Source organism: Meles meles, chromosome 8 (assembly GCF_922984935.1).
Source record: "Meles meles chromosome 8, mMelMel3.1 paternal haplotype, whole genome shotgun sequence".
NCBI classification, from domain to species: domain Eukaryota; kingdom Metazoa; phylum Chordata; class Mammalia; order Carnivora; family Mustelidae; genus Meles; species Meles meles.
Window position 1 is genome coordinate 28,950,551 of NC_060073.1, and position 12,665 is coordinate 28,963,215.

At 46.5% G+C, this 12,665-nt stretch overlaps 1 protein-coding gene across 1 annotated transcript; it reads right to left on the minus strand.

Moving 5' to 3' along the window:
• Positions 1 to 9,622: 9,622 nt before the first annotated feature.
• FJX1 (four-jointed box kinase 1) lies at positions 9,623 to 11,703 on the minus strand. Its single transcript, XM_046014382.1, has one exon. It carries the CDS (start codon positions 11,561 to 11,563, stop codon positions 10,262 to 10,264), a length of 1,302 nt encoding a protein of 433 aa, XP_045870338.1. The 5' UTR covers positions 11,564 to 11,703; the 3' UTR covers positions 9,623 to 10,261.
• Positions 11,704 to 12,665: the final 962 nt, after the last annotated feature.

Below are 12,665 nucleotides of genomic sequence, written 5' to 3' on the forward strand. Positions count from 1 at the left end.
CAGGTGGGCTTTGTTTCCAACAATAATGGTGAACTACATGACCTAAAAACCTTCCCTCTATAAAACTCTTATAAATGTTTTATAAAATATAACAAATATCCTTTTAAATGCATTGCTGAGCTCATAAAAATGTAAGGAAAATCCCCAGGGATCCAAAACAAAGAAAGAATCAAAATCAGAATGATAGGTGTGAACTGAAACTGGGGCTGTTGTGATTGTGTGTGCTTGTGTGTGTATGTGTGTGTGTGTGTGTGTGTGATCTTTGTAGTCAGGTGATTGGAGTTTAATGTGCTCCAGCTGCGGGTGGGAAATTTGGATCTTTCCAACACCCTGCATAAAGCTAAGACCCTCAAAAAAGAAAAAAAAATTCTATCATTCCAGCAAAGGACAGTACGAGAAAAGATCGTTTGTCTTAGTCTCAACTCTGAACTCTGGTTGGGGAGAATAAAAATCCCTAGGAAGACTTCTCCTGTTGTCATATGCGTTTAGTATTTAAATTTACACTACCATCCAGGACCTCAACTTTGAGGCAAAATAATTAATATAAAAGTGAGCTACTTTTGCCTTTTACCGTGGGTTGTCTGACCCAAGGAAATGAAATGTCTTAGGAAAGACATGCGTTCAATCCAAACAAAATGGGATATCACAAGTAAAAGCCTGGATGAGCATGAGCTCACCCTCCAAAACTACAAAATACAAAGCTTCTGTGAATCAGGTTGTCGGATTTAGGAAACAAAACAAAACAAGACCCCCAGGTAACTGAATTTTAGAGAAGCAAAAGATAATTTTCTCTACAAGCGCATCTCAAATATGGCAGGCAACATATTTATACTAAAAAAGTTATTTATTATTTCTCGAAAACTTGAGGTTAAGTTTAAATTTTACATGGCAGTCCTATCTGTTCAAAAGTCAGGAGACACACAGATAGCAGGAACAGACCACCCCAGAACCCCAGATGCTCGAGTAATCAGAGCTATACTTTCGAGTGATTGAATACACTCAAGGATTTACTACATCTTGAAAACATGAGAAAAGAAGAAAGCATTTTAAAAATGGGAAGGTTTGGAAAAGATTGGATACTACTCTGGTAGACAGAATGGCAGTTTTGTTTTTTTTTTTTTTATAAAAGTAAATAGGATCTTATCACATGACTTAGTAATTGCATTCCTTGGTGTTTATCCAAAGAAGATAAAAGCTTGTGTCCAGGGTGCCTGGGTGGCTCAGTTGGTTGGGTCTCTGCCTTCAGCTGGGGTCATGATCCTGGGGTCCTGGGATCCAGTCCCACATGGGGCTCCTTGCTCAGTGGGGAGTCTGCTAGTTTCTCTACCCCTCCTCCCTGCTCCTGTTCTGTCTCTTTCTCTCAAATAAATAAATAAAAATCTTAAAAAAAAAAAAAAAAGCACTTGTGTCCACACAGAAACCTCCACGTGGGTGTTCATAGCAGCTTTATTTAAGATTGCCAAAAACTTGGAAGCAACCAAGACCTTCTTGAGTGGGTGAGTGGATTAATAGGCTGGAGAACATCCAGAGAATGGAATATTACGCAGCACTAAAAAGAAATGAGCTGGGGTGCCTGGATGGCTTAGTTGGTTAAATGTCTGCCTTCTGCTCAGGTCATGATCTCAGGTTCCTGGGATCGAGCCCCGCATCGGGTTCCCTGCTCAGGGGAGAGCCTGCTTCTCAGTCTCCCTCTGCCTGCTGCTCTGACTACTTGCACGCTCTCTATCTCTCTGTCAAATAAATAAATAGAATCTTTTTTTTTTAAAGATTTTATTTATTTATTTGACAGAGAGAGATCACAAGTAGGCAGAGAGGCAGGTAGAGAGAAGGGAGAAAGCAGGCTCCCTGCCGAACAGAGAGCCCGATGCGGGGCTCGATCCCAGGACCCTGGGATCATGACCTGAGCTGAAGGCAGAGGCTTTAACCACTGAGCCACCCAGGCACCCCAATAGAATCTTTTTTAAAAAATGAGCTATAGAGCCATGGAAAGACGTGGAAGAATGTTAATTGCATATTATTAAGTAGAAGGATTCAATCTGAAAAGACCACACATGTATGATTCCAACTATATGATATTCTGGAAAAGGCAAAATTATGGGGACAATAAAATGGGGTTAGAGAGGATAGAAGAAGCAATAGAAGAAGGGGAAGGAGAAAAAGAAGAAGGAGAAGAAGAAAGTGATCTCTCTCTGTCAAATAAATAAATAAAATCTTAAAAAAGAAGAAGGAGAAGAAGAAGGAGAAGTAATAAGCAAACAGAGGACTTTTAGGGCAGTGAAACTATATATTTGCATGTTACTATAATGGTAGATACCTGTCATTATACATTTGCTTAAGTCCATAGAATGTATAACACCAAGAGTGAATATTTAAATAAACATTAAGTGCTTTGGGTGATACTGATATATTAACATAGGTTCAGCATTTGTAACACAGGAAAACTCTGGTAGGAAATGTCTGCTGGGAAACTCTGGTTTGGAGATGGTGATAATGAGGATGCTATGAATGGGTCAGGGGCAGGGAGTATGGGAAATCTCTGTACCTTGGCTTAATTTTGCTGTGAACCCAAGATTGCTCTAATTTAAAAAACAAAACAAAACAAAACAAAAATGGGGCACCTGGCTGGCTCAGTCTGTGGAGCATGTGACTCTTGATTTCAGGGTTGTAGGTTTGAGCTCCACATTGGTTGTAGAGTTTGCTTAAAAATAAAATCTTAAAAAAAAAAAAGAACTAAAAAGGACCTTTGGAAATGAAAATAAAGTCATTGAATTAAAAAAGACAAAACAAAATTTCAGGGATGGATAAAATTGTTGCTTATACACCGTTGGAGAGAGATTAGGTGAACTCATAGACAGATCTGAGGAAATTACCTGGAGGGCAGGGTAGAAAGATTAAGAGATGGAAAATATATACTGGAACCTGGGCTATGGGGAATAGAAAAAGATGACCTCACTTATGTCCAATAATATTTCTAGAAGGAGAAAATAAAAAGAATAAGAGAGATAAAATACTTGCAGAGATAAGGCCTGAAATTCTTGCTAGACTGAAAAAAAAAAAAACCTCATTAGATTTAAGAAACATATCATGCTCCTTTGAGAGAAAAACAAAAATAAATCTGTGTCTAAATACATCATAATGAGATTAGAGGACACCAAAACCAAAGAGAAGATCTTCAAAGAAACCAATTACAAAAGACCAATATTACAAAAAAGGGGGGAATGGAAAAAGAAAGGAAGACAAAAGGGAAAAACTGAAATGTACAACCTACTCTTTGGTGTTAGATCTGTTTTTGAGCAGTGGCCGCATCTCTTTGACCTTAACCTCTTTGAGCCTTACTTTCCACATCTGTAAAATAAATATTCCATCCAAATTTATTGTGGCTAATTCTCTGCAAAATGCCCAACACAAAGACTCATTTGTTAGTACGTGTTCAGCAAAAAGGAATTATAATTGACAGAAGTCATTTCCCCATGATAGAAATTCCTACAGCATAACCCTGCCCATGAACCGAATCTCGGGATGAATAATACTTAAACGTATGCCATATTACAGAGAGCAGGTGTCATCCTTGCTGCAAAAACACCAAAACAAAACAAAGCAAACAAACAAAACAACCCCTCCCCAAAAAACCCAAGCTTAAACCACCATCATGGGACTCCCTCAGCCTTCCAAGACAAGCTTTAGAGATCGAACCTCCCTGTAATCTTGTCAGTAGGACCTCCTCAGAATTACTATAAAAATCTCTCCTTTTGTAGCTTTCCTTGTCTTCGAGACTTTTCCTAAATTCAAAGAGAAACCCAAGACCAGCTTGTAAGCCTTCCTTGACCTCCCTCCAGGGCAGCTTACAAAGGTGTGTTACAAGGTCTGTAGTACTTTCCTTTGTCACAGCACTGATCACATATTGTCTCTGCTCCATTACGTTCCAGCTTCCTCAGTAGACTCCAAGCAACTTGAGGCAAGTCCCTTACCTATCTTGCTCACTGCCAAATCCTTAGCCCATGACTTGGAACTTTTTAGGAGACACTTAAAAAGTTATTGCAAAGTCAATAGAAAAGAAATTGGGATTTAGGGATGAAATTCATTTACAGTGTTGCTGTACATAAACAGATGGTATTTTTCTAGAATTGAAAGGGATTCTAGAGAACAGCAAGTCTTCCCATTGCTTTTCCAGATGGGAAAAATGAGGAGTTCATCAGTTTGTCTGAAAGTCTAGGGCTATTTATGAAATGGTGGAAATCAGACTCAAATCCAACTTTGCCAGTTCCCAAATGGTACTGCTTACGTTCTATCCTGTTGCCTTCATGACCAAGATCATGGCTGTGTAAGTGAAAGAAGCCAGGCACAGAAAGACAAGTGATGCCCAATTCCACTCACATGAAATACCTAGATGAGGTAACTTCATAAAGACAGGAAGTAGATGAAAAGTTATTGGGAAAGGAGGATTGAGGAGTTATTGCTTAATGATGATAGAGTTTCTTCGGCCTGATAAACATGTTTTGGAAATGGATTGCGGTTTGGCTGTATGACATCAATAATGGAATATCACTGACTTGCACGCTTAAAAATGGTTAAAATGGCAAACTTTATGTTATATATATTTTATCACAACTAAATAAAAAAGAAAAAAAAAAGATCACAGCTGTGGTTATAACCCACTTGCCTTGCTTCTCCAGGCCGTTTGTAGACTGGGGACACATTCTTTAAGGAGCATTTAAAAAAAAATCATTGAGGGGAGGGTGTAAACAGGCGGAGATAATGCATGATGTAGGACCATCAAATTAAAAGTGACATTTCTCTATTATTAACCCACAATTTCTCAGCAAAGGAAAAGCTCTAAGCTGGCACTGGAAAAATGCCAGGTCCATAAGCTATTTAATTTTTCTGGATAGGGTGTAAAATAACTGCGAAAACCATAAAAGGTACCATATGGCACCAAAGGAAGGGGAGGGGGAAAGAGTTCTTTCTTGTTGTTGTTATTACTCAATGAACAATTAGTTCTCTATTCTCCCAAACACATTAAGGTGCTATTAAGAGAAAAATTTCAAAAGTGTCAAGAAGACACATCCTAAATGGAAAGAAAGTTGAAAAGATAAATAAAATGAGCATTCCGTTAGCTATATTTGGTGGAGTCCCGCAGAGAAAAAATCTTCCGGCTAGGCAGCATCGAGACATAGTTTATTAATGTAGTTTTCCCCCACAGCAGGACATAGAAAGAGAAATTGGTAAAACAGTCACATTAAAAAATTATGACTCCTACATCTGATCTTTATGAATACACAGAAAAGAAACCGTCCTCTTGAGTCGTCCTTGGGTCTTCACAGAGATGCAAAGATATTTTCCCCCCTCCAAAGCCCTATAACAACACAATTTGCTCACATGTGGTTGGAACAGACTGCAAGTTACTTCCCACATTAAGGGAATCTTAAAAGTGTTTATAAGCAGAACTTAGGGAAGATTTTGAGTAGTCCTCCCAATTATATTTTGAAATAAAGCGCTTCAGTCTTCTGTTTTTAAAGAGCATGCAAAATTGAAGTCTGTATTCCCTTTGGGGAAAAATTGTAGTCATTGATAAATTGGTTATAAATGGAATTTCTCTGGAATCTTAGAGCTGGAAGGGAGCTTACCCATCATCCTCTAATCCAATGTTTTCCAGTGGGTAGTCTATGCCCCACTCATGAGTTACGAAATCTGTTTAGAGGGCCACAGCTAACACGGGAAGTAAAGTGAGAGGAGGGTTAGAAAATATTGAATTGAGTATCAAAAGCATTTTGCATATACAGTTTTGAGAAACTTTTGTTTCAGTTGTATGCCTGTGTGTATGCGTGTGTGTCTGTGTGTGTACATGTTGGTTCATAATGTAAAGTGTGTGCCTTGCTGTGAGTTCTGGCCAGAAAAAATGGGAAAGTCACCGATGTAATCCAGCACTTTCTGTCCTAGGTAAGACACCTGGAACCAGAGGGGGAAAATGACTTTCTCAAGTGACATGTGAGTGAGAAGTAGACCGGACTCCCCTTTCTCCTTCACTCCTAATTCTGCCAACTTTACACCATATGGCATCAGTGGGTCTGTGAGATGGAGCAGGTGTGTGGAGGGACAAATAATCCATGCCTGGGCTTGGATGATCCACATACTGGATGGCTCAGAAGGTGCAAAATTCCCCAGCTCACTGCAGCCTGGAGTTGAAGATCCACATGAGAAACAGAATCACAGCCTCCCTGTGAAAAAAGAGGGGGTGCCTGTGACCGCTCACATAGAAGACATTCTCGGAAAGGAGACAACCAGCTGACAACTGTGGGCTTTAGGTAATTCCTGCCAGACTCATGCACTCTGGCTGGTCTTCCTGAGCCAAAATAGAAGCCTGCAGAAAGTGTTCTATGACTGCAAAGCTAAAGCAGGATTATGAAAGAGGATCCTGCCTGGGACTCAGACTGCCTCTGATTTTGACTTAGAGGAGAAAACTATCTCCCTCATCAAGAAACAAACGCTAACATTGCATTTACTATAAGCCAGGCATGGTTCTGAGAATATTACAAATATTTACTCATTTAATACACGTAATCAACCTTTAGGTCTTCGAGGACTCTCCTAGCTGCAGCCATAGGCAGAAGGTTAAGAGTTGAGATGTGTTACAATAATGGGTTTTTCTTTCTGATACAAAGACAGGAGGGCAAATACTCTTTTTGGGGGGGGAGGGAATGAGAGAGAGAGAGAGAGAAAGCATTAGAGGGGGAAGTTCAGAGGGAGAAGCAGACCCCCTGCTGAGCAGGGAGCCTGATGCGGGACTCGATCCTGGGACTCCAGAATCATGACCTGAGCTGAAGGCAGTTGCTCAACCAACTGAGCCACCCAGGCACCCCGAATACTCTTAATAGTGTAAAACTACATCATTGACGGAGGGAATTAATCAATAGTCAAATCCAGGGAGAAAAGGTCAACTGCCCACTTTCTCTTGGCAGGAGGAATTGGGAGGAGGATTGTTCTTGCAAAGAGTCATCATTTTTTGATGCTTTCTAGAAGGGGTGATGAATCTGTAACAAGTCATTTACTTAAAAAAAATTACCCTCCTTTATCTGTAGGATAGCTGCATCTGCTCGGTGCAAGAAACCACACTCTCGGGCCCATGTAGAGATCAACCCTGCGCCCTTGGCCTCATCCAGTGCTCTGCATAGTGGCGGGAGACGTTCCTCCATACTTTGTTGAATTCATTTATTACCACACTTCAAGCACTGAACCTGACCTTGGAAACTGCTAGGTTTGGCTTTGATGATGAAAATTAGTTGAGGTGTACTGAGTGTAAGAAGGGCAAGAGGTTTTTGAAAGATGAAGAGGAAGTAGGTTTTTTTTTTTTTTTTTTTGAAGGACCCATTACGTGCCCCTTATGGTTTCTACGTTAACATTAAATCCCACAATACTCTGATCGAATTTCCATTTCATAGATGAGGGAACTAAGTTAAATGATTCGCTGAAAGTAAATAGGTAAGGGACAGAATTCAGAATATAGTTTGCCTACAGAATCCATTACTCTTCACATCATGTTGCAGCCTGAAAGTTTTTTTTTTTTTTTTTTTCTCATCTGAAAAATGATTTAGCCCTAGCAGTATTCACTGACATGGCAAATCTTTAATTGATCTTTCCATGCCATAGCCTGCTGAGTCTCCAAGAGGAATAGCAACAGTTAAAACCTATTCTCTGTAATTAAGTCTTGGTTCCCTTACCAACTCCACCATGTAATTAAACTTATTTCTTGAACAGGCAGCTATGGTTCACTAAAGAATCCGAGAAGAGCCATTTAAATTATGCTTAGTTTCTTGCTTTGGGTTAATGGCCAAGTCTGGGCCTGGAACTGAAGGTTAAGAGGAATGTAGGGAATGTTGCTGGCCCAGAACGTACCAGTGTTGATTCTACTTGGGAGTCGGCATGTATTTCCTGTGCAGTCTGTGAAACTTATTCTTGCTCATTGTTTTCCTTGATGAACATGTTGGGCAAAAATGCAGGTTGCTAAATATTTATCCTTTTCTGGGAGTAGCTTGGGGTGACTCAGGCAGCAATTCTCATATAGTTATTAATCATCAGAAATGGAAAACGTTTCTTTTTGAAAGGTGTAATTATCAAAGGTCTCACATGAATTATGCCTTGAAAAAAAAGACACCACCCCTATCAATACATTCTGTGGCTGTGCTAATGAAAAATTCGGCTTATCCCACAAAGTTTATGGACTTTTTTTTTTTTTCAGTTGAAATAAGATTTGGCTTAGCATCAGGCACTGAAAGCGTAGGAATGGTATTAAATACTGAAATCATACAGGCTATGTTGTAATGTGAAAAATTACAGGGGATTTTGGGAAGGGGAAGGAACCCACAGAGATTCAATTATCTTCAGGAGCCTATAAAACCCTAGACTTACAAACGCACATCGAATAAGTAACGGTTACAGTAACCAAAAGTTGAGTTAGAAGTCATTAAATAAAAATAAGATAATAGGTAAGATCACTTGGACCCAGCTATCAAATAAAACGTCAAGATAAAACACCAGTGGGTTTTAAAACACAAACCAAACCCTTCTCCTCTTCCCCCATGGGTCGAACAGGAGCTTAAGACAATCCAAAAGTATTTTCTAAGTTTGCAGTCCCCAAAATGTGAGGATTCAAAGGTCCCATACAACGTACTGCCCACTTTCTTGACTGTTCTGAAGGGATCATGCAATTAGCGCCATGGGAAAAACCCAACACAGTCTCTTAAGAGGGCTGCAGGAGTCCAGATGTTGGAGATTACGATCTCCTGGATGCAATGGAATTTATGCCAGGAGATTTTTTTTTAAATGCCAGGAGATAAAGAGAACAATTAATTTATGACTTTCTCTACCTGTTTGCAATATGTGCTCAGCTTATTATGTACATATAGTGATGCATGGTAATTACGATGCTGAAAAAATGTGCAACATGTGCCATTGTAGTTAGGTTTAAAAAGGGGGCATTTGTCATATTTTAGTCTGCACATCTGGTTCTATCATATTTGCCAAATGATTAATATAGAAATATATTACAGTGAAATCCTTTTATATCACAGTTTTATTTGCCCGGAAATAGAATACTTTCCTTCCCTCTCCCTCCCCCACATTCTCTACTGAACTCTGAAATTCCCTGCACTAGGGGTTCATTTGAGTGAACAGGACAGAGAAACTGCTCTTGTCTTTGTTCAGTTCTGTGAGTTCCGGTAATCATAACTGGGATACATATGCATCCTTTGTTTTAAAAAGCACATCCACAAGGGAGAAACCCCAAAGCTTATTTTAAAAGCAGGTAGGGCATCAGAAATCTCCCACAGTTAAAACCACAGAAATTAAATTCTAAATTTTAAATTCCCTTTTATTGAAATATAAGTTTTAGTATATTTACAACACACCTTATGCACATATATACACAGAAGGCAAATTTTGTCAAATAAAAAAGTTTTTCTTAATAAAAAACTAAAATAAAAACAAAGTAAAGTGCATGAAACTCATTTTCTTCTGGTGGACATCATCACTGTCAAAATTTTGGTGGGAGGGGAGAGGGGAGGAAGAAGAAATTCATTACTTGACTCAGTGCATACTGTCTGTCCTGTATTTGTAGCCTTTAGAACAAAAAGACATGTGGTAAGGAGCAAGGCTGACAAATTGTCAGGGTTTGTAGGACCCCCCCGGGTTCTGAAGGTCCTGCACTCTTTGTCCTAGCAGGAGCCTTCCCCCAGCTCCTAACAGTGATCTCACCATCACGGTGCTGGAACAAAGGCAGAACACAGGAAGGGGGCTCCACCAGCCAATGTCACAGCCCTGCTCCCGGGCCACCAGCGCTGCGTTTGGTAGGAAATGCACAATTAGCTCAACGGCTCAAATAGAAGTTTTCCTTTTTCGGAAAGGGAATGAGGGGGCCGGGGAACGGGATGCATCTCCCACAGAGACGGCCACCCTTGGGCCAAACTCCGGCCTCCAGTTTCTTCGGATTCAAACTCCGTGCTGGCCCGGGGCAGAATCCTTTTATAGGCGGGGCGAAGGGGCTGTTAAGCTTCTAGCCCCGGTGAGTTCATCCTCCCGGAACTTCGAAAGGAAACAGCAGGAGACCGAGAGAAAGGGGCAGGTGGGCGAAGCCGTGAAGTTTTAGCCTCCACGGCGCTCGGGCCACTGGCTGGGCGTTGGCCGGCCCCAGGCGGTGGCCCAGGCGACGGCCCTTCCCCCATCATCCATTCCCCAGGCCGGGGGTTCTTCCTCTCTTCTCCTGGGGACGCTAAGTCCCGGGTCGGCGGCCGTACTTGGCTTTACAGTGCAAAATGTGCTTGGCGAGGAAGTCGAGGCGGCGCTGCAGCAGCTGAGCGTGGGGGTCGGCGAGCGCGGCCAGCTCCGGGAAGCGCGGCTCGTGGTGCCGGTAGAGGCGCAGCAGCCGGGCTGCCGCGTCCTGGCCGCGGTGCAGCTCCAGGACGCGCCGCGCTGTCCGCTCGCGGAACACGCACACCGACTGCAGCAGCGGCTCGTTATACTTGTCCCACATGCCCGCCACCCGGTAGCCGTGCACCAAGCCCGCCTCGTTGTCCAGAAAGACCAGCGCCCCGCCGGGGCCGCGGTGCAGGTTGCTGGTGGCGCGCTGCATGACGCGCGGGTCCCACTGCAGGCTGAAGAGGTTGCTGACGAGCCGGTCGAAGTTGGCCGTCAGATAGTCGAAAAGGATCAAGTCGGTCCACTGCACCAGGTCCACCAGCTCCGCCTGGCTGCGGTTGGCCAGCTCGCCCCCGGCGGCACGCAGGGGCCGCAGCCGGCCGTCCTCGGAGCGCCAGGGCGCGGGCACCACCACGTCCGTGAGGTTGGGCAGCCAGCGCGTCAGGCTCACCACGCTGCCCTCCGTCCAGTGCGCGGCGCGAAGCTCCTCCTGCACCTGCGCCCACTGCGCGCCCCGAGCCTCCACCCGGGCCAGTGCCAGCGGCGGCACGTGGCGCTGGAGGCCCAGCAGGCGCGCCAGGTAGTAGGACAGGGCCTCGCCCTGGATCTGCTCCGGGTTGATGCCGTAGCGCACGCAGGCACGGGTGCCGTCGGAGAAGCGGGCCAGCCGGTTGGAGCTGCGCCCGCAGCCGCCGCGCTCCAGGGCCACCACCCGGGCGCCGCGCACCGCCTCCAGCCACGCCAACGCCTGCGACTCGGAGAAGCCGTGGGGCACCTGCTCCTCCAGGCCGCGGCTCCAGAAGACGCCCCCGTGCACGGCGGCGCGCCCCTCGGGTCCTGGCCGCCCGGCTGGCACGTGCCGCCCGCGCTCGCCCGGGGGCCGCCGGGGCGGGCCGTCCCCGCCGGCCGCCAAGGTGAGCAGCGCCCGGAAAGTTTTCAGGGAGCCACCGCGGGCGTCCCGCGCCAGGGGCGGGGGCAGGGGGAAGCGAGGCGCCGGCCCCGGGCCGCCGCTCCGGGCCGAGCGCCGGGGGAGTCGGTCTTCGGGCGGCTGGGCGCGCGGCGGCAGGAGCCCGCCCCAGAGCGCCAGCAGCGAGCCCAGCGCCAGCAGCCAGAGACCCGCGGCGGCGGCGGCAGCGTCCCGCATCCTCCTGCCCATGCTCCCCCGGCCGTGCCGGGCACCTCCGCCGCTTCAGGCCGAGCCCGGGCGCCCGGGTCCCGGCGGCGAGGCGGACCCCGCACAGTGCTGGCTCCGGGGCTCCGGGCGCCTCAGCCCCATCGCGGCCGCGGGGCTCTGCCCAGTGCTCTGCCCCGCGCTGGGAACTCGCCTGGCCGCCGCTTCCCAGCTGCTTTTGTATTTTGCTGTGAGACCCTCGGGCGGGCGCGATTCACAGGCGCCTGGACCACGTGGGAGCGAGGGGGATCCCCCTCCCCCTCCGCGGCCGCCGCTCCCCGCCCCCCACTCTCCCGCCCCCTTCCCCTCCTCTTCGCCTTAAAGCGGCGATGGCTCCTTCCGAGCGGGAGAGGCGGCCCCACTTCGGTCGGGGACTTCGGGGCCTGGTGGAAGCCGGGCTGGCGGCGCCCGCGAGGGGGCGTCGGAGGGGGCGGCGCCGAGCTGAAGTGGCGCGGGGAGGAGGTGGGGACGCGCCTCTGGCCTCAGCGGGGGTCGGAGTGGTCGCCGGTTGCCCCGCGCCGGGGCAGCGCCTGGCCTCCTGCGAAGTTCGGAGTGACCCCGGCCGCGCTCTGGGCGCCGCCTGGCGAGGGTTGGGGCGGGTCCCTTCGCCTCCTCGCTTGATGGTGTGATTCACCCTGCCTTATGTAAATCCATGGGAAACTCTCCGAGCCACAGAGAATGTGACTCCAGCCGGGTTGGGGGAAACGTCAGTAGCCGACAACTTTGGATCGACACCCCCTTTTCGAGCGCGCCTGCCACCGCGGGTCACTGCGGGCGTGTGCGCTCTGAGGTTGGTCGTTGCGTCTTCCCCGAGGGACTCAACGGGGAATTAAACCTCGCTGTGCAAGTAATAGAACACCTAGACCAGCTCCCAGCCATTTGTTCATCCATTCAAGGAAGCGTGGTCTCAGGGCGGTAAAACCCGCAGACTCTCCCGGTGCTCCTGGAGGGAGAGTTTCAGGTTGCTATGAGAACATTGTAACCCAGGATCCGACCTAGTGCAGGAGGGAGGGGTGTCGGTGACTCTCTCTCCAAAGAAATGACACAGTTTTGCCCAGGAAGAAACTGAGGCGGAAAAGGCTTGCTT

Bases quoted from the DNA above. Each gene is read 5' to 3' on its own strand.
- FJX1 (XM_046014382.1), bottom strand. From the start codon at position 11,563: ATGGGCAGGAGGATGCGGGACGCTGCCGCCGCCGCCGCGGGTCTCTGG.